Raw genomic sequence first — 22634 nt, forward strand, 5'->3', positions numbered from 1 at the left:
TCCACCTTCAGTAAACAATTACAACTGCGCAGAAATTTTAGCTTGTGCTGCAAATTCAGGAAGCTGCCTTGCAGATTTGTTCAGTATGATGGGTGTGTGTGTGAGAGAGAGAGAGAGACGGTGTGTATGTGTGTTACACACACGCGGACACTCACTTTAAGAGCAAACTTTTTTTTTTTGCATAAGCTTTGAATGGGCCTCTCCGGTTGCTCATGGGTTAATAGTTCTGTCTTGTAAATTGTTTCCCTTTGCCAAAGTGGGTGTTGCTGGAATGTCTCTTGTAAGGAGGGGGGCTGAGCTGTGTCCTCTGGAGAGGGGCGATGTCAGCATCAAAAAGGCACAAAAGGGGGAGGTTTCCAAAAATAAAACTGTCCATCCTCTCCAGAGCCAGCCAGTGCCAGAGGCAAGTGAGAAGGTGCTTGGAGCTGTCTTCAAGGAACACACGCTCTGACAGCCAGAGGGAGAGAGGGGACGGGGAGAGGAAAGACGGGGCGTTCTCATTCTTTCTAAGGTATGAGGGACTGCAGCTGCAGCTTTGGGAAACCTGCACCGTTGGGCTTTCTCTGTGCTCCTGCCCCTCTGAGCATTCCTTCCCCTCCAGACAGCAGGTACTGATTAAGCCTTTTGCGTACATGTACCTGAAGATGTGAATGGCTTCCAAACGTGCCTGAGGAATTTAGCCCAGCTGCCCTTTCTTCCTCCTCCTCCTCCTCTTCTTTTTTCTAAACTCCAGTTGCACTCGTGAGTTATATGAAACTTCCAGTTCAACAACTGAGTGCTTTCCCTCTTGGACAGAAACCATGAAGGGATCCTGGAGGAGCCTTCTCCCATTTACTGTAGCTCTTTTTGTAGGGGTTGGCGAATGTCAGAGAGACTTTGCTGGGCAATTTGACCCAAGTCCTTCCTTCAGAGCTGACTCCGGAAGCAGAGAGACAACTCAGCTGAGATTCCGGAGCCAAGGGAGTTCAGGACCCGCAAACAAAGTATTCAGTTTGTTCCAGGTACACAGTTCCCCTTCTCCCTCGGATCATGTTCCTGTCACCCCTAAGACGGATGTAGCCTCTAACGCCTGGGTGAGAAACTTGGCAGGGAGGGAAAACAGAAAGCCGCACTCTGCTCCCACAGACCGCAAGCTCCCTGCTCCCACCAATGTCAGATCCCAATCCATCAATCCTGGGACAAGAGCTGATGCTCCCGGCAGAAGCCCCAGCTGGATTCCACAGAGGCAGAGAGTGGACACCTCACACCAGTGGCCAAGGAATGGGCCGAGGCCACAGACAGCGACACAGCCGAGGATGCAAAACTCCCGAAGCCGAATGGTAGGGTAAGTGCAGAAACCGCTTTCAAACTGTCAAGCAAGGTACTTGCAAGATTTGACAGCTGCTTCCTCACAGTCAGAGCAGAGTTATGTTGGCAGTTTAGCTAACCCAGAATCTAGTTGCAATGATGTTGTCCCAGAAAATGCCCACCTTTTTCAAAGAAAGAGCGAACTAGCCATATCTTGTATCACAAAAGAATATTAAGACTGTGCAGTGTACAGCAACAATGCACAGCACTGTCCCATGCATAGCAACAATATGAACTGTGGTCTGCTTAAGCTGTGCTGTCATCTGTACCTGAGGGATATGTACCTAAAGGTGATTAGAAACGTCACAACTGATAGTTTCAGTGTGGTATATATATATATACCGTATACATGCCCAAGGCCTATTCACTGCCTGTGCAATATGCATACACATTGAGACACTGAGTGCATTTAACACACCCACCCACTGTCATTGTGGTGGATGTGCTTTTCCTCAAGATGTTCACAAAGTGTTCATGTGCCATTCGTGTGTACAAAAAAAACCCCCCCACTTTGATTTCCAGGCTGTGGGGTTTGCTGCACATGTCAAGGTTTTGGTGTGCAGATGGACTGTTTTCTGTGCGTTATGATGCGCCCGTGTTACTGCCCTTTTGTTAGTGCTATGGATCTGTTAATTTTTTTAAGAAAAGGGTGTTAAGTAACCTGACCACCTATGTAAAACGAATCTAAACAAAGTATAGTCCCCACACATCTTTTTCTTGCATAAAAATCTTGGTTCTGTGATGTCTACTTTATTAGTATTATTGCTTGCTTAACTGTGTTGGTCTTACAGCCCCATGGAATATATCAGGGCATTTAGAATGTACCGGTACTTGTAATATATTAAACAGGACTACTGGGGTTGCATTTTTTTCATTGGTGGTAGTGGGAATATTATTTCAGCTGTCTGCATTATGTTCTTCATCCAAGGAGCTTGTATAGTGCAGATGTTCTCAGTCTGTGGCCTGTGGATCACTGATGGTCTGCAAGCTCCTTTCAGGTGGTTCATGGAAATGGTGCAGAACAGGTGAGAATATATGTACTTGGTGCTTTTTCTCTGAGAACAGAGCCGGAGACTGCTTTAAACAGAATCAAATTTATCAAAAAGGCTAACAAGGCATTGGTCTAGGGCCTGTGATGTTCATGAGATTGTTTTTGTTTTATTTTTACACTTTTATTCTATTTTTCAAAAATCTTTTCAATGTTATAAACCACTTAGATATATTTTTGTGATATAGTGGCATATAAATATTTTTTAATAGAAACAAATAAATAACATGGCACTGTTTTTTAAATGATGATGCCAGTAGAGAACAGATAATTAAATGGTCCACCAAGACCCCCAGCAATGTTCAAGATGCCCCCACACACAAAGTTTGAGAACTGCTATAGTAATGAACAGGGAGGCTTTTATGAACATCCCTCAAGCTGAGTTGTTATTTTAAAATCTGCTCCTAGGGAGCGCTCTGTGTCTGAGTTAGGCTGGTTACCTCTGCTGCTTTTAAGAGACTCTGGTGATTCACTGTGCTTCTATCACCCCAGCACTTGAACTTGTCTCCAGCATTTTGTGAGGTGCTGATGTCCCACATGTGCCCTTTCCAGTATTTCCTGTGTAGAAATGACAGGGCAGATATGGATCGTGGCTAATGCCATGTCTACACTGATTCCCAAGTCTTATTCCATATTTTCCAGTGCATTTCCCTGTCAATTTCCTTATCACAAAAAGTATGACTTTGGGGGGAAGTGAATTTGTTGTGCAAGACCTCCCAAGCAACTACAGTGGTACCTCGGGTTAAGTACTTAATGCGTTCCGGACGTCCGTTCTTAACCTGAAACTGTTCTTAACCTGAGGTACCACTTTAGCTAATAGGGCCTCCCGCTGCCACTGCGTTGCTGCCGCGCGATTTCTGTTCTCATCCTGAAGCAAAGTTCTTAACCCAAGGTACTATTTTTGGGTTAGCGGAGTCTGTAACCTGAAGCGTCTGTAACCCGAGGTACCACTGTATAACAGTGCAACCTGAATTTGCCAGCAATATGCGATTGAATCCCACCCAAAAATAGTGACACTCTGGAAAAGGACTCTAGTGTAGGGAGAGAGGGTTAGCTCCTTCCTCCTCACATGTTTGGGCTCTTTAATGTCGTCTTGCTCCCCTGGCTGCAAGAAAAGCAGACCTCAGGAAGTTGTTAGCTTGTACTACACTGCTTAAGAGTCAGGCCAGATAAATTCATCCCAGCAAAGCTCTCTCTCGCATGGCCACTGGCCTAGAGAATGTCAGCTTCAGAGATTTCAAATATATGCTTCATTTTAAAAAAACCTGAGTATTTGGCAATCCGTAGGTTAAACCACAGAGCCTAGGACTTGCCGATCAGAAGGTCAGCGGTTTGAATCCCCGCAACGGGGTGAGCTCCTGTTGCTCAGTCCCTGCTCCTGCCAACCTAGCAGGTTGAAAGCCAATAAAGCGAGATGAGCGCCGCAACCCCAGAGTCGGTCACAACTGGACCTATTGGTCAGGGGTCCCTTTACCCTTTACCTTTACTATTGCTTCTACCTATATTCCCATGTAAATAAGGCTTCAAAAGGAGTGCAGTCAGCAAACTACTTTGCTGATGCATGCTGGACATGGACCTGCATGCAGAATTGGATCTGCTGTTGAATCACTATAAAGCAGCTCCCAGGAGTGTAGGAACATCAGAAACTGATTAGGATGGCTTCCACTGGCTGGCAGAGTATCTCCAGGATTTAAGATAGGGAGTCTATCCCAGCCTTACCTGGGAATATTAGGGATTGAGCCTGGGGTCTTCTTCTGGAAAGCAGATGCTCTACCACTGAGCTATGGGTAATTTAATGTGCACTGTGGGTTGAGATGAGGGAGAAATTCAGTTCAGTTTGCAATTTATGGCAACAAGATGCAAACTGAAACACACACACACACACACACTTCGGAATTTGCACTTCTCTGAATTTTGGAATGCAGCTCTCCAGCTACAGATTGTGTGCCAAAATGCATATACTACTCAGTGTGTGCCTATAAATGCATATATTAGGGAACATAACATAGAAAAATGCATTCTGTTAGGAAAAGTTGCTTTGCAAAAATGCGTACATTAGGTAAAATTGTGTGCACACAATGTGCATATTAGGAAAATTTTGCACCAAAATGCTGATCAACTTGCACGAGGACTTAAAAATAAATGAAAAATCCAAACTGGTGTGGAAATGTGGACAACTGAACGTATGGTTGGAAAAAAATGAGAAAGTGAGAGATATTGAAGTTAACATATCCACCCATCCTTAACAATGGGGCAGGGGGTTGGGAGAGGAGCAGATTTCTTCCTTTGCCTATTTCCCCTGAAACCAAGGGTCTGTGATTGGAAATATCCCTTTCTGGAAAGAGAGAAAGAGAGATAGAGGCAGTTTCAACGGGAAAACCACAGCTGGGGCATAGTTTCCCCTGCTTCAGCCCCTGCTTTGTAGGGAATCCACAGGCTGACTGGGCATTGCTAGTTGAGCATGCCACAAAGCCAGCACTGCACGAGTGGGTGGGGTGTCTGCTTCCATGCTCACTTGTAGGATGCTGGCTTCTCCTTGGCGCATCATTCTTCTCCCTCCTATAAACATGCTGTGGTCCTCAAAGCTGCAGGCATTTATTTTGAATTCTTTATGAGGCAAGGAAAACCACACCACATTCAAGCCACTCAAATGTTGAGTAAATTGTTTAAATATAACCAGATGCTTGGGGGGGCGGGCAGTTGCTTATTGTGCAAGGGGAAAGTAACAGCCCCTTTAGTCATCTCCGTAGCCCAAAGCTACTGCCAGAACCCACAAAGCATGCAGTTACCCATTAAAATGCTCTTTAGTAGGAAGTGGACAAGACTATGTCCCTTTCCTTACTCCAGCCTTTCCTAATGTGGCACCCTCCAGATGCATCACCTTTGACCATTGGCCATACTGGCTGGGACTGATGGGAAATGTAGTTCAAAACTCCGGAGAAAGCTTTCTCCATCCTCAATGCAACGTGCTTTCGCTGCTGCCGCCGCTGCCAATGATGGCTGTTCACATGCATTTTTCTAATTCTGGGGATAGTTTTGGAGCCGCACCCCATATAATGTTTTTTGGTTGCACACTTAAGATTCTTAACATGTATGCGTATTTGGACAGTCATGTACCACATGTGTCCATTGACTGAAGAGCCAGGATCAATTGCAACTCTCCATCAAGTGCATTCTTGGTCACAATAGCCAGGTGTGCTATAATGTATGGGATTGCCCTGATGCATCACATTTGCTTGGGGGTCTTTTATAATCTGTGGTTCTAGTAAAGGTAAAGGGACCCCTGACCGTTAGGCCCAGTCATGGATGACTTTGGGGTTGCACGCCCATCTCACTCTATCGGCCGAAGGAGCAGGCGTTTGTCTGCAGACAGTTTTTCCGGGTCATGTGGCCAGCATGACTAAGCTGCCTCTGGCGAACCAGAGCAGCACACGGAAATGCCATTTACCTTCCTGCCAGAGCGGTACCTATTTATCTACTTGCACTTTGTGCTTTCAAACTGCTAGGTTGGCAGGAGCTGGGACCGAGCAACGGGAGCTCACCCTGTCGCGGGGATTCAAACTGCTGAACTTCTGATCAGCAAGCCCTAGGTTCTGTGGTTTAACCCACAGTGCCCTTACCCTTTATAGCAGGGCTGGAGAACCTCCAGGCCACAAGTCAGTCCTGGCCCACCAGGGAGTCCATGAGGCCGTTTCCCCCAAAACCACACCAAACTGTTAATTAGCTGGTGTCACTCCAATAGGCAGGTCATGTCAGCTAATGGGTGGAAGACGAGGTTCAACTCTGTGTTGCGAGTTGGTGTGTGTAGCCAAAGAAGCTGGGTTTAACTTTCACTCATAAGCTGATGGGGCATGGTTTAAATCTTGCTCAGACCTCTGTAAGATGAACAGATAGATCCATCCTGCTCTGTGCTGCTTTGCCAGTGTGCTCCCTGCAGACCCCCCCCTTTGTGGGTCAACTTTGACAAGTGGATAGCTGCAGGGAGGGGCTCACATGATAATGCCCCTTCATAATTTTTAAAACATACATGATGAGAACAGGATCATGCCTGCCTGCTATGATCTGTGTAGGTTTGACATCAGTGTGAAGAGGCTGCATGCAGACGGAGGTTTGTCCACAGGGCTTCTCCATGTGAGAGTGAACTCTGATTGACTCAGGGTCCCCCACGTGTATGGAGAAGCTCTAGATGAGTACATCTGCATGTTCATTTGGCCCCTTTGCACTGAAGCCAAACGTCTGGATGGTGGAGGGTGTAGCTGATAGATGTGATCCTGGTGTTCCACCATGTTCATCAGCATGTGAGGGGCATCCAGATCTAGAGCGCACCAGGTTTGTGGCGAAAGGTGGCTGTATCCTAACAGAACAGGCACTAGGACCTGAAACCTTTCTATTCTTCCTCTGAAGAAGGGCTGCCACATTTCCAGATGGGCCTTCAAAGAAATGAATGGAAAGAACCAGCGTTTTCCTCATAACCTCTATAACCCTGGTGCCAAACCCAACAAGTGTCCATCTGTACTTCAGTGTTTATGAATTGTTCGCATCATAAAAGAAGGGGAACAGTTATTTTAAGCTTCTGAAGCTTTTGCCTACTTATAATGAACACCTTCCTTACCCTTGCGGAAAAATCCACTGTGTAAACAATGCATCGCTTTAATGCAGGGGCCCACAGCCTCCCCTCCTTGCTTTCCTTTGCATCAGTTAGCCTTTAAATAGGGGGAGAGAGAAGGAGGAAGGGAGAGAGAGAATGAACAAACACCCATGCCATACATTTAAAGCACTCCTTAGCCCCTTTAACAGTCAGGGCTTCCCCCAACGAAACCTAGGAAGTGTAGTTTGTTAACGCTGCTGAGAATTGTATGACCTTTCACAGAACAGCTGTTTCCCTGCATGGTGCTAACCTTGCAGCCCTTCGTCTGCAGCACTGCTGGTGTACAATGCTCAGCTGTAAAGTGTACAGTCTCCCCCTTCCTTTGACCACCTGGATGGACACGGGGCTTCTTCCCTTTGCCCATTTACTAGTCAGTGGCTACTGCATTATCAGGTAGTAATTCCGCTGTGTGTCTACATCAGCTGTGATGTGATCATTCAGCTGTTCCCAATGCAGGGATGCAGCAGAACTACTGTTCCTCATAGGAGGCTGTTGTTTCTCTGCATGAATCACTGGCCAAGGTTTCCAAACATGAAGCACAGTCAGAAGAATGACAGGGAACAGGGTCCTCAGTGGGAAGGCACTTCTTCCTTATACATTGGTAGAAGGAAAGTGTTTTGGATGTAAGAAAGAAGTATGCTTCCGGCTTTAATTGTGTTAAAGTGTTACGTGGTTTTTGGAAGTTTGTGACATGCTGCAAGGAGTATGTGTGTGTTTAAGCAGCTTTTTTTATCCTAAGGAAGGTAGCCAGGTGTGGGCAATATAACTTGTTTTTAACGTGAACAAGCTGCACATGTGTACTAGATTCCAATGGGACTTACTGTATGCCAAGGTTCTGGCGCTTATTCCATCAGGAATTGCTGGCTTGGTTTACAGCCAGAGCTTTTCTCGTAGCATGGTGAGTCGTCCTGCCTACAGGAATCGCTGCCAGGTTGTGCCAATAAGTTGAGGAAAGTACCGGAAATGTTTTCCTACTTTGCACTCCTCTCCATCAGTTTTGCAAGATCCCAGTTTACAAATCCTTGAACAGGAATAGGAAGCTACGCTACTGCCTTCTTTGCCGTAACACAGTTGGCCTGGGGAAAACATAATTTGAGGTGGTCAGATTAGCTTAGAAAAAACACTTCAACAAATTGCACAAAAAAGGCCAGTCTTCTCAATTTTTAATGGAAACACCCATTAGATTCTGCTATATGCTCAAGACTACACAGCAATGCTACATAATGTATTGGAGTAGTTTAGCATAACCATCCCATACCCTCCATATGCTTCGGACTATAACTCCCAGCAGCCCCATCCAGCATTACCAGTGGTGAGGAATTATAGGTTTTGTAGTCCACTATATCTTGAGGGCACCACATTTACTACCCTGCTCTAGAACAGCAGTAGGGGACCTGAGACTACAAGTCCTTTAATTCCTGATCATGGACCAAGCTGGATGAGGTTGAGGTGTGTTGAAGTCCAACAAGATCTGGAATGCCCCAGGTTCCCCATGCCTGCTCTAAAACCATCTGTATCACAAATGTCATTCTCGTCACTGGTACCTGTAGATGAGGGAATCTCTCATTTTAAAATTTCAACCATGCAGATGCCAGCTGAGGTTTCTTAATGGAAGTTCAGGCACTTTAGGAAGGAGATAACAATAGCTAAATAAAGGAGGGGGGGTTCAAGGTGCAACCAATGTACCATTCCTAAATTATTATTTTTTTCAACTTTCTAGGCCAAATGTCTGTGGGGGTCAGTGCTGCTCAGGCTGGACAACAGCTCCTGGGACCAATCGGTGTATTAAACGTGAGTATAAAGAATAAAATCTTCTCAGTGATTATTATATTAGGAAGTGCTTCTATTATACAGTCTCAGTTCCCATAGTAAGGGGCATAGGTGCACCTATGCCCTGTTCAGGCATTTAAGAAGTGTGGTCAACAAGCTTTGGGGTGGGGATGATGGTCATAGAAACATACTGTATCTCTCCCATTCACTTCTGGAATGAACCAGCTGAATAGAAAATGACCACAAAACTGGTCCTGAAGGGAGCCCACACACAAAGAGATGTGTTCAGGCATTCAAATGAACATGTGTGTTGACTAAAGTTTTCTTGTGGTGTATTAAAACACAGGTTTAATGCAAAAGGATGGATTTGTAGGGTGAGAGAGGTGTGTCACCACATAAGGTGTTGTGGGAGGGATTTCTACCTAGACCTACCTCAGTTACTGATAGTGATTTAAGAGGGTAGCCATTTTTGCTTCAACCTGTATTTGTCATATTTCCATTTCTGCCTAATGCTATGTTACTTGTCTTGCTGTCCTCTATTTAACACAAGTTTTGAAACTACATAGCTTACGTAACTTACATTCATTTCAATGTAAAGGGAATGCCAAAACAATGTAAAAAGAAAACTTTAATTACGTATCGCTTGCAATCTTAAAGAACAACAACAAAATGAATGAATACCAATCATATTGGGTTGATTGGTTTCTTTTCCTGGCTACAGACAACATACAGAAGTAGTGAAAAATAGCTGACTGGGGGAATCATGGGGATAGTTCAGATGGTGCAGTCCACATAGAGGGAGAGAGATACACAAACCCACACATAAGGCAGGACCTTTTCTGTATGTGGGCACTTGCTCCTGCGTTTCTGGTTTTGCCCTGCAATGTTGAACCACAATAACAGGAACTGGAAGCCATAAGGGAGTGAAGAAAGGCTCACAGACAAGTTTCTGGATGAAGTTACATGATTACAAGGACAACCTTTGCAAGAAGTGATGGTTCTGATTGGTTCCAGAACATGAGGAAGTTTAACCACTTGCTCATTAAAATTCGTTAAAAGGCTGCACTGGGAGAGGCAGGGATGTGATAACCTGTCTTTCATGGGGCATGACTGCACTCAAGGGAGATAATAGGGAGAGATCGTAGGTCTTTGTTTGGTTGCCAATCAGTTACTTTCCTGAGAGCTGATCTATTAAAGAGGTCCGAGCAGAAGGGTTTAATCTGAAACTGGGTGACTCTGAAAATCTCTGCCTCCACTTTATAGCTTCCCGGAGACTATCCTAGTGGGAATCCCCACCCCCCGCCCCACCAGCTTAGGCTATTGCTTCAACAATTCCTCTCTAATTTTAAACATGGGATCTTGTAAGCTGAGGCCTTCCGCAGGGCTGTTTTACTTTCAGTATATTCATAGGTACAGGGACAGAGTGGAGTGATTTACAAGGGCTCATGGGGAGGCCATGATGACATCATTAACCATATGAGCTGGAAACTTGGGGATGCAGTTCATTACATTGTAAATCAGGGCAGCCCATAGGTTACTGGTCCGTTATGCTAACCTTTGTATAAAGGCATGCTTTTAAACTTCCAAACATGGCAACCCCCTAAAACCCCAGAAGAATGATAAAGAAGTACTTAATCTCATCCACATTCATATTTAGCACTCACTGCTTCCGATATCACAGTTCTCCACACAACCACCTGTCTGAACAACTTCAACATGCTGCCCAGAACAATACTTCAGAGTTTTGTTTGAAATAGGGATGGATCAATCTATTTCTGACTCTGTTCTGTCCTACTTCCACATTAATCTGTGAAGGTTTTTTTTATATATATATATATCCATACTGTATTTAAATTCGTGTGTTTTATGATTACTATTTACTTCATTTATAAATCGCTTCCCATGAGGCATCCTGAACCAATTTACAATATAATAAGACCATACAGGAAAATAGTTAAAACAACTGCACATATAAAAAGAATTATATATGTTAAAGTAACAACAGGACTTCTCAGTGTATGCATGTCTAAGCATATTTTTATTTCAATGTATCCATGTCTAAGCATATTTTATCCTAAGATGTTCGTTTTAATGCATGTTTCTACAATTTTTGAGCTGAGAACATTATCACAAAGCATTTAGAGAAATGCAAAATCCGGATTTAAATTTCATTCAGATCCATGCATTAATCTGGGAGGCGTGAATTAAGTTGGTTCACTTTTAAAATGCAGACCAAATGGAGTTCTTCCCCATGCCAATTTTGAAATCATCACTTCATTCTTTACTTTCTGTGCCCAGCTTACTATGGAGGTCTGGGCTCTAAGACTGACTATTCACCAGAGAATGCCCAGGGATGCCTTTTTTCATGTTACATTTTTCATGTGACATTTTCACTGTTGGGAAAATAATCATAGACCAGGACCGAACTACTCTTCTGTTTAATTCTGTAATTTGGTGGTGAGGAACTTGTGTTCCACGATATGTTTTGGGACACCAACTCCCATCAGCTCCAGCCAGCATGGCTAACGGTCAGAAATAGTGGGAATTGTGCCCCCAGATATCTGAAGAACCACAAGTTTCCCATTGCTGCTGTAAATCAATCTTCTTTCATTGGAAATAATGAAGACTCATGGGAAATAATAAAGGCAATAGTGAAAAAGAAATTAATGTCTCCTTGAGAAGCATGTCACGGCTCTGGGCTAGCTTTGTAGCATCTATTTGCATTTTGCTTTTCTAAACTTGGAGTGGGCATTCCTTATATTCTGTGAAGGGTGGTGCTCTTTGGCTAAGGTGCAGGAAAACATGCAACACATTCTACATTTTTGCAAAATGGAAGTATCATTAGCTGGGTTCAAAGCTCCAGGACCTTGCATTAGGTCCAGGTTACTCTGAATATTCAAAATGCCAGTTTGTGTGGCCTTGTCTTGTACCAGAATAGTTTCACCAAACACAAAAGCATGGCAAATGGAGAAAAATAAGGAGTGTGTGCTTCCAATTTTAGCAGTCAGAAAGCATCAAAACACAGCTGGATCAGACCAAAGACCTATTTAGTCTAGCATCCTGCTTCCCATGGTCTATGGGAAGCCCAGAAGCAGGACAGGAACACAATAGCACTTCCCTGATCATGATTCCCAGCAACTAGTGTTCAGAGGCATAGTGCCTCTGAACCTTGAGGGTAGCATATAGTCAACTGGAATAGCTGCCATTGATAGCCTAATCCTTTGTGAATTTGTTCATGTAAGTAGAACACAGGACTGAAGTTGCATGAACAAGTTTTTCTTAATGCAGAAGAAAGTGGATCAGCAGTACAGACAGCAAAGTTAAGAGCGAGGGCAGAAGCAGGAAAAAGGCACTCTTTATTTTCTGCAGAGCAAGGGGAAAGTGTGACTAAACTGAATTGAATAATCATGGCTAAAATTTGTGGCATGGACTGTGAACAAACCAGTAGCTAATGGCAGCAAAGTAGATGATGATCAGTCACAAAAATAATGGCCTGTATTCAGATGTAGAGTCGTTTTCAAGCCCATCCCCTTCCTTTGATTTAAAGTAAAGAAACAGGTGCTTTCAGGCTTTAAAAAATTGGCACTAAGCACGTATAGCAAGGGTGTGAAATCTGAAAGATCTGGCAGCTATTAGATGCCTGGCCGGTGGGGTTGGAGTTGTCTATCTGCCAATGTGCTGAATAGGACTTGTCATTGCATAATGAAAATACAGTGGTACCTTGGGTTACATACGCTTCAGGTTACATACGCTTCAGGTCACACACTCTGCTAACCCAGAAATAGTGCTTCAGGTTAAGAACTTTGCTTCAGGATAAGAACAAAAATCGGGCTCCGGCGGCGCGACAGCAGCAGGAGGCCCCATTAGCTAAAGTGGTGCTTCAGGTTAAGAACAGTTTCAGGTTAAGTACAGACCTCCGGAACGAATTAAGTACTTAACCCGAGGTACCACTGTACTTAATTTGTTCCAGAGGTCCGTTCTTAACCTGAAACTGTTCTTAACCTGAAGCACTACTTTAGCTAATGGGGCCTCCAGCTGCCACCATGCCGCTGAAGCACGATTTCTGTTCTCATCCTGAAGCAAAGTTCTTAACCCGAGGTACTAGTCCTGGGTTAGCAGAGTCTGTAACCTGAAGCGTCTGTAACCCAAGGTACCACTGTAGGACTTGTCATTACATTACATCCATTAGCATGCTATCAATTTGAACAACTTCCCTCATACACATCAATATGAGAAGACTCTTGGATGATAAAGATTTGGAGGGAGAGGCAAATAAAAGTGAAAAGGCTGTACCAACAGAGAGAGATTAAATGGTACTTGTTTTTATAATTGTTTCTTCTGTAATAGCAGAACCCTTTATTAGCTGCAGCCTGATTACTTACTCTTAAATTTTATTATTGACCACATGATCTGTAAAATTGTGCTTTGGCTACCAGTGTTAATTGTGTTAAACATTTTAAAAAACCACATTAAAAAGATTCAGCTGAGTCCCAATATGACTTCAATAATACTTCTTCGAACCATTGCGTATTGAGTAGGCGTGATTGGAAGCCATGTTTAAAAAGTTAGCATAACATTATTACATAATTCTATAACAGGCAGAATTCATAACAATCACATTTAACTGAGAATGGCCAGATATAATGGCTAAAAGTGGAATAGCTAATCTGAGACTTTCCAGATGTTGAATTCCAACTCTAGCATGGCAGGGGATGGTGAGAATTACAATCCAACAAAATCTGGAGGGCCACAGGTTAGCCATCTCTGGGTTAAAATAACTTGAGAAAGGAAGGCTCTTTGCTTCAGCTTTTTTTTCCTGAATGCTTTCCTAGAAAGTTCCCTTGTTGCCTAGATGATCCCATATTGTTTCTTGCAGAAAACTTAAGTGTTTAATTTGGATGTGTGTGAGATGGGTGGGTGAAACAAAAAGAGAAAGAGAAATTATCCTGGCTGCTATACGAAATGCATGGTGGTTGACTAAGTAAACCACAGCAGTGTTGCACACATGCCATTGCCTTGTTCCTGCTGGAGCCTCTCACACATTGCAACCATGATGTTTACTAATTGGATTTTCTCTTGATGACTCTGCCATTGTGCTAATGACACAAGGATATTGAAAACATATTTCTGAAGTTTTGAATAAAATGAGCATTGAGATTGCATTGCGTTTGAATGAGAACCTGGCAGGACAGATCCAATAATATGAACTGAATTACCACCCTCAAATTCTTGCTGTACTTAACACTGTCATCATCCATCCTTTGATATTTCTGCTGTAGTCCTCTTGCCTTGTGCCTTTACTGCTGTTGCCCAGATTTTAAGAAGCCTAAATGGGTAGCTGCCATCATGTGGCGACCTTTCTCATTATATATTATCACTATGGCTGCATTCTGTTGGCATGAAATTTAGACACGTTTCCATTGAGCTCCTCTGCATTCCTTGAAGTCAGACACTGCCACACTATTACTTGTCCATGCTGGGATGTCACATCAACTCCTTGCCTTGCTAGTAATCCTTTGTGTGTGAAATGGATGATAAGACAGAAGGGGAACAAGACTTGAAGCAGGTGTTACAAATTCCCAAATCTCTGCTGCCAGGACTTAAGTATGGTGAGCTAGGGATGAAGTCTGCCTTCTCCCAAAAGCCTGCAAGTGCTGAAACGATAATTTACCAAGTGGTTCACATGGATCTTCATATGTCCTGTCTTTCTAAGCAATTAATTCAGGTACACTCTGATTATGTGCTGGACTGCTCATTAACTGCGTGTTGGACAATTTGTTTTGACAAAATGCAAGAGAGTGGATTGAGGTTGCTCATGCTCAGCCAAGAAAATTAAACCCTTTTCCGATCTCTCTTCCTGCCCCCAAAGATATCAGTACTTATCTCCTAGCTTCTTCTGTTTTGTGGTTTGATTCCGCTTTCATGGGTTGTCAGACTGCAGTGCCTCTCCCCAAAAGTGCTGCATTTCTGTCATCTACTTTCCATTCCAGTGCAGCATGCATTTTGTGTGTACAAGGTCCCAAATTCAACACCCTCACCACTGTAACTCTAACTAAAAGGTAGCAGGCTAGAAAAAATGGTTTTGGACTGAAATTTTGGAGAGATACTGCAAGTCTGAGTAGATGGCACCAGATCAGACACATGAAAAATCTGACTTGGTATATGACAGCTTTGTATATTACACAATGAGAAATTCCAGGCAGAAGACAATGCTGTGGAACTGTTACAAATATGACTAATTGGCTGACTCCAAGGGCTACAGTGTTACATGAGCACATGCTGTCCATCAGAATGTTGGGTCATGAACCTTTGCCACATGGTCACCCACCACACATATCTGGAAGGATCTGAATGCTCATGTGCGCACACTGAGTGCGGTGAGGGAGATCAGCACACTGTCCCACTCTGGGTGGGTCCACAAATGCGCCCACAGAAGGAAGGATTATTCCCTGTGAAATGAGCTTGCTTTCCAGAACTGCAGAGTATTCAGTACTAGCCTTCTAGTGTATTGTGGAAGTTGGTAGTTTTTGTCATAACCAGTGGACCAAGAATAATTAATAAACTACATCGGTGTTGTTGTTGTTGCCATCAGCCTTCTGTAGGAATACATTCAAAGTGGCATATAAAAGTGAACATAATATGGAAATACTAACTCTAAAATGGTACAATTAAAATGGTTAGAAATGAAATGCTAAAAGCAATGGGCCAGATTCTAATCGGACCTGCTAGCAGAAGCTTGTGCAAACTTCTCCCCTTTCCTCCCCCTGCAAACCTCCACAATCCAGAACAGCACACAGGGAGAGGAGAGGAGAAATACTTGCACTTACAGATGGAGCGATCTCCTTAGTGCTACAGTATGTTGAATTTCATCCAGTTATGTTATGGGTGGGATTCAACTAAGTTTGTGTTTATGCAGAATGAGGTCCAGTCATACAATTGGATTTTCCCTTCCTCTTTACTCCCTGTGTACTCCCTGCTGTCCCAAAATGTGGTTGGGGGGGACCAGAGCCATAGCTACAGGGGCACCAGAGGAGCATCATTGAGTCTCCCAGCATGGGTGTGTATGCAGATACACATGAGGGGTGCCAAACTGGGTCTTTGACCTGGGTGAAATAAAGCCTAGTTTCGCCCCTGGCAGGAACTCCCATAATAGGTTTGGGTGTGTGTGTGTGTGTGTGTGCGCGCAAGGGGAGGACAGGGAGGAAAAGTCCTGTTATGCAAGCAGACTTCATTCCCCATGTGGATGCCCCATATAGCACTATGTTCAATTCCATCCTCTGTTTTCAGGGACATGTGGCCTGAAAACAGTATTCTATAAGTAGGCTAAAAGTGCGAAGTGGCATGAGCATGTGAACTGCTTAGATTTGTCTGAACAAAATAGAGCTCCTGGATCTGACACCATGCCCAGGACTGGATTCAGCGCCTACTTACACAGCTGGGAGTCTCCTTCCACTTAAATCTCTTCCCTTTCTTCTTAGGGTAGTGTCATACTTTCTCCGCCTGCCTTTTTATAACCTTATCTTTTGGGCTGTGTCACTTCCGAGCTCTTAGTTTTCAAAGCTGCTGGCTGATTAAAGCCTTCCACTCACTCAAGTGCTCCTGCTGTTAGTCTGAACGTGCCAAGGCTTGTGCTGGAGTGGAGATGGAGGCTGCTTCTACTTTGTCGAAATCCATTTGCATGATGTGGAAGTGCAGGATTCATCAGCATGCCCAGGGAGAGAGAGAGAGAGAGAGAGAGAGAGAGAGAGAGAGAGAGAGAGAGAATGCCCTACCAAGCAACAACATTGCTCTGAAAGTGGAAGGATTAGAAGCAAGTTAAAGTTAGCACAGAAACTGCAGGGAGAAGAGGAAACTTTACTGTTTGGTTATTCTTATGTACCAGTTTTGGCTTAAGGTTCTCCATAAGGACAGCGACTAATAGGGGAAATTGCAAGTACACTGGTACCTCGGGTTACAGATGCTTCAGGTTAGAGACGCTTCAGGTTACAGACTCCGCTAAACCAGAAATAGTACCTCGGGTTAAGAACTTTGCTTCAGGATGGGAACAGAAATCATGCAGCGGCGGCAGCAGGAGGCCCCATTAGCTAAAGTGGTACCTCAGGTTAAGAACAGTTTCAGGTTAAGAACGGATCTCCAGAACAAATTAAGTTCTTAACCCGAAGTACCACTGTATGCAAGTAGCAAAGAGACCAATTGCCTCTCTGTCCCCAGCAGCCCTTTAGCAAAACTTTGTGTAAAGCCAAAGGTTTGCCAAAGCCTTGCGGAACCAGTATAGAATCATAGTACTGTAGAGTTGGAAAGAACTCTAAGGGTCATCTAGTCTAACTCTCCTGCAATGCAGGAATTTCAGGTGAAGTATCTCTGATGGATGGCCATCCAACCTCTACTTCAAAACCTCCAAGGAAGAAGAGTCCACAACCTCCTAAGAGAGTCCATTCCACTGTTAAACAGCTCTTACTGCCAGAAAGTTCTTCCTGATGTTTAGTCAAACTCTCCTTTCTTGCAACTTGAATCCACTGGTTTGAATCCTACTCTCCAGAGCAGGAGAAAACAAGCTTGCTCCACCTTCCCTGTGACAGCCCTTGAGATATTTGAAGGTGGCTATCATATCTCCTCTCAGTCTCCTCTTTACCAGGCTAAACATACACAATTCCTTCAACCATTCCTCGTAAGACTTGGTTTCCAGACCTTTGATCATCTTGGTCACCCTCCTCTACACACATTCTAGCTTGTCAACATCCTTCTTAAATTGTGGTGCCCAGAATTGGACACAATATTCCAGGTGAGGTCAGACCAAGGCAGAATAGAGCGGTACTATGACTTTTCTTGATCTGGACACTATACTTCCTTTGGCCTAAGTGTAGAACCTTATATTTGTCCCTATAGAAATTCAATTTTCCAACCTGTTAAGATCATCTTGAATGCTGATCATCCATGCTTAGGGCTGAGTCCAGGAGCATTCCCAAACCGTGAACATGTGTCTTCAGGGGGAGTGTTACTCCATCCAACACAGGCTGGATCCTTATTCCTTGTCCTGCCTTCTGACTGATTAAGAGCCAGAAACTAGGCAGGATGTCTTACAATGTGAATGTGACCTTTGAGCTCATCCAGACTTCTTTTGTGCCATGTTTCTAGGCACAGGACAAAGCTTTAAACCTCTGTGACCGATCGTTGTTTTTTGTCCTGACGCTTTACTGCTGAACTAGAGCAAATAGCAACTGGGTTTTCTGCAGATTGCCATTTGCTTTGATTCAGTGGTAAAATGTGGAGAAAGTGTTGGGACAAAAAAAAAACCCCAGGCACAGAGCTTTAAAGTGCAGACCTGTGTCTGGAAAGCGCAGCACAAAAGCAAGTCTGGATGAGCCCTTTGTTGCAGTTAGTTGCACATTTGGAGCTTTCCAAGGTGCTGTAGCCAACCACTGAACTGTCTTGTAGGTTCTTGCTGTAGAGAAGTCTGAACATGGTGGTGCTGAGTTGTCTGGACTGAGTGTGAGAAACAGGGGCAAGAAGAAGAGAAAGAAGCAGTGGTTTGGTTCTAACAGAGTCGCTAAAACAGGGATAGCCAATGTGCCCTCTAGATGAAGTTGAGATTACAACTCCCATCAGTCCCAGCCAGCATTGGCAACAGTCAAGGATTATTGTTCTGATTTAGCAAGATCTAGAGGGCGCCACATTGGCTACCCCCTGTCCTAAGAGGTATGGGATGAAAGGGAGATGGTTCTGTGGAGAGAGGGCTGGATTTTTGTGAATCTAGCGCTGCTTACTTAATCTGTATGTTTGTAAATAAAGAAGTTATTATGAAAATGAACTGGCCTTGACAAAGATTGCTCAGAAAGTCCCACTGTTCAAGGGAAGGAAAATGAAAATGTTAAAACAGTATATTCCTCAGCTAGATGTATGTTTAAAAATCACTGGGCATCTAATACATTATTAGAACCAACTTTGGTATTTAATGTCAGCCAGTGATAGAAAGTGGAACTCAGGAGCAAGACTTAGATTGCAATCCTAATGCTACTTATCTGGGAGTAAGCCCCAATGAATTAAATAGGACTTACTTGTGAGTAAACATGGCTAGAATTGCACTGTGCAAACTTTGAACCATAGTCCTTCATAGCTGGGACTCTCATAAGGTGTGATATTTTCTCTGCAAGCTAACTAGAAATGAGAAATGGTATCAGAATCACTACACAGTGTTTTCCCCTCACCAGGTGGTGATCATCAGGTGTTCAGTTAAGAAGGACAATTGCCCTTGAATAATAATAATACCCCAGCCACTCTGGATGGCTTCCAGCAAAAATACAGAGGGACATCAAACATTAAAAGCTTCCCGAAACAGGGCTGCCTTCAGATGTCTTAACTCTTTGACACCTGCTGGGAGAGTATTCTATAGAGTGGGTGCGACTACTGAAAAGGCCCTCTGCCTGGCTCCCTGTAATTTCACTTCTCGCAGTGAGGGAACCAACAAAGAAACAGCTTTCACCTCTGTCCCTAGCCCACTAGAGATCATTTACTAGCACGACAAAGGCCATTTCAGTCCCATGATGGGGCCTGAATCCCAACTGGAAGGGGTCCAAATAGTTTGCATCATCCAGACATGCCTGGAGTTGTTCAGCAACCACCCACTCAATCACCTCGCTCGAGAATGGAAGCTTTGCAACTGGGTGATAACTGGCCTAGGATGTTCCAGTACATGTGATTATTCCTCAGCAATACTTCTATCTTTGGTTATTTTGAGGCATGAAAAATAGCCACAACTATTGCATACCCTCAAATGGTTAGAAGGTTTAGGGGCAGTGCTACCAGGTTTAGTTTTCTTTGGGTGAGAGCACTGAAGCACTCAATATATAATTGCTTTATTTACATATAGTACTCCCCTCCATGAGGGACGCGGGTGGCGCTGTGGGTTAAACCACAGAGCCTAGGACTTGCCGATCAGAAGGTCGGTGGTTCAAATCCCTGTGACGGGGTGAGCTCCCGTTGCTCGGTCCCTGCTCCTGCCAACCTAGCAGTTCGGAAGCGCATCAAAGTGCAAGAAGATAAATAGGTACCACTCCGGTGGAAAGGTAAACATCATTTCCCTGCGCTGCTCTGGTTCGCCAGAAGTGGCTTAGTCATGCTGGCCACATGACCGGAAGCTGTCTGCGGACAAACGCCGGCTCCCTTGGCCAATAAAGCAAGATGAGCGCCGCAACCCCAGAGTCGGTCACGACTGGACCTAATGGTCAGGGGTCCCTTTACCTTAGTCCCCTCCATGCCCAGCACTTTCCCCAAATCTGTTCCAGAGGGTTGGGGGAAAGCCTTAAAACAAATTTAGGGGTGTACAGGAGGAGGAAAGAGGGATAAGTTTGGTAGTGCAAACAGAAATCCTTTCACTGGTGGAACTACTTACTCAGCGCTATGTTGAATGCAACCCTACGTATATTGATGGCGGTACGCTGGAAAACCAGGAACTTCCAATATGTTCAGTGGCGATCAGGCTGCCTCAGCATGTTTACTGTAGCCCAGGTTCTACAGTTGTTAATGCGATTACTCCTGAGAAGCTGACTAACTCTGTGCTCTGGAATACGGGGCCAAGGATTGACTCACTGTCTCAGAAGCTGAACAGTAGAGAGCATGCTGAGCTGCCAGACAGTGTCTGAAAACATCCCGCCAGGCCAGGAATGGCAGCATCTTTCTCTCATTAAAGGTTTTTCTGGGAACGAAAGAAATGCTTTTTTCAGACCTGGGCTCTTGGCCATAGGGACTCCTGGTGACTTTTCAAGTGGTAGGCTGTTGTTTGTGTGGATTAATTAAAAGGGTCGTGTCAAAAGACCTTTTTTATTTTTTTAAAACCCTTTCCTGACAGGGGATGGTAAATTTCAGCTGGGCCTTAAGGTCAAGATATTCTCTCTCTTTCAAGCAAGAGGCTAATAATTTATGAGTGTAAATACTCTTTCGTTCCCCTAGCAACACACCCCTCCCACTTTTCTTCTTATGCCATTTAGAGGTTGCAGGCAGCACAGTGACTGGAATCTCTGCAGCTACACAGGGGAGAAGGCTGTCTAAATCTGATTCCTTTCAATATGAGCTGAATATCCAAATGGCTTTGTGAATCCCAGTCACAGAAGGCCCACTTTAGTTTAGCTAAAATTGTTGCTTGGATCTAGGGACAACTTGAGAGTCTTTGAATGAAGCCGCAACCCAAGTAAATTTTGAATTTCAGGCCCAAAACAATAGCTCAGGTTTTGAAGGACTTGGCATTAAGACAGGGGAAAGAGTTTAGCCCCAAAATTGAATATGTGCCTCAAAAACTGCATTCCATGTTCTAATTTAATTTCTGCGTTCTGCTCTACATTTCTTTCTCTCTCACACTGCCGGGGTTTTCTGTCCTCATGTTTGTGTGTGTGTATGAATACCACATCAGAGGTAGAATTCTTTAGTCTTTTTATGAATTATTTGTAATGTGGGAACTGAAATACAGTGACCAAGAACTATTAGCCTGTTTCCTGAGAGTCAACATGCATATACATATAGCAACATCCGAGTGTTAGTCAAAGTTATGGGCTCTAGCTTTAAAAGATACATGGTATGTGCCCTAACTTCTGCTAAGCTCATTCCATGACACTAACACACATTAAATACACCAAAGTATATTTCAGGTAGATATTTATTTTATTAAAAAGAATATTTTTTTGATTTTTTTTGAGATGCATTCCTATCTAGAAAATTACATGAGCCAACAGTAACAAAGAAATAAAACCAACAAACAATAAACAGAAAAGTTCCTGCTTCACATAATAAAAGTTACCTCAGGATATGGCTGGATGCTCCTATCACAACCACCAATTTTAGTATGTCCTTCCAGGATGTCTGCTGGTTTGCTGGTGGCTGGAGGTTTTCTGTCCCCTATTTGCGTATTGAAAAACCAGAATTGACCTCCACAGCCACTTACAAACACACTGTTAAGACTGCATTCATGGAAGATGAAATATACTCGGAGTCGAGTGTGGATTTCATGCTCTTTATTCAGCTCATTGTAGTGAGGAATGCCAGTTCCCCCAAAATGTCTGCTTTATATACATTATTTACACAATGGGCCCCACGTGATTGGCTAATTCTGGGATTCACTTCCACCTGGAGCTTGATTGGGTGGCTCCTGTGGACCAATCAGACTGCTGCATTCTGGATCCTATTCAACTCAGTACATAACAGAAGATTTTATTTGGCTATGAGTGATCACCAAAGAAGAATTGAAAAACCAGGAACTGTGTCTCTATAAAATCATTATGCCTGGAAGCTCCCCTTTCTTGTCTGCAGTGGTGTTTTAATTGTTCCCTCAACACTTTTTCATACCTTCTTTATCCACCTGTGGACAGGGAAACCTGATTGCAGCTTCCAGTTTCTGCATGTGTGTTTATTGTGGGATCCTCATGCATGCAAGTTAATCTCAGTGCCCACACAGTGTCATTGGCATCAAAACGCCAGCTTGTATTTCTCCCAATTTAATCCAGTTTTCCCTTTCTGTGGAAAATCTGATAGGTAAAAATCAAACAAACACAGGTGTTGCCTGTGTATATATGATCAAATATTTTGTTTCTTCCCATATACTTCAGGGGTGAGGTTTCTAAGCTGTCCTATCCAATGAGGGGGATTCTTGTGCTCCTTCCACCAGCTAATTCGGAAGTCACCACACTCAAATTCTTCAGCAATTATTGGAAGCCACAGTTCATTAACTTTGCACCCAAATCCACCCACGGTCTATGTGTGCTACTAATTACAGTACATCAACTTCAGCAGTAAATTCTGAGGAGGAAAAGCAGTGCACCGCTAATTATTACACAC

At 43.8% G+C, this 22634-nt stretch overlaps 1 protein-coding gene across 1 annotated transcript in view; it reads left to right on the top strand.

Moving 5' to 3' along the window:
- Positions 1 to 297: 297 nt before the first annotated feature.
- The window catches only part of LTBP2 (latent transforming growth factor beta binding protein 2), a 133641-nt gene continuing 111304 nt past the window's right edge, over positions 298 to 22634 (top strand). The window contains exons 1-2 of the mRNA XM_081908600.1: positions 298 to 1324; positions 8764 to 8834. Coding sequence (XP_081764726.1) covers positions 801 to 1324; positions 8764 to 8834 — 595 coding nt within the window. The 5' untranslated portion in view covers positions 298 to 800. The remainder of the gene's footprint in view (positions 1325 to 8763; positions 8835 to 22634) is intronic.

This window comes from Podarcis melisellensis, assembly GCF_964234715.1.
Source record: "Podarcis melisellensis genome assembly, chromosome: 1".
Taxonomy (NCBI): Eukaryota; Metazoa; Chordata; class Lepidosauria; order Squamata; family Lacertidae; genus Podarcis; species Podarcis melisellensis.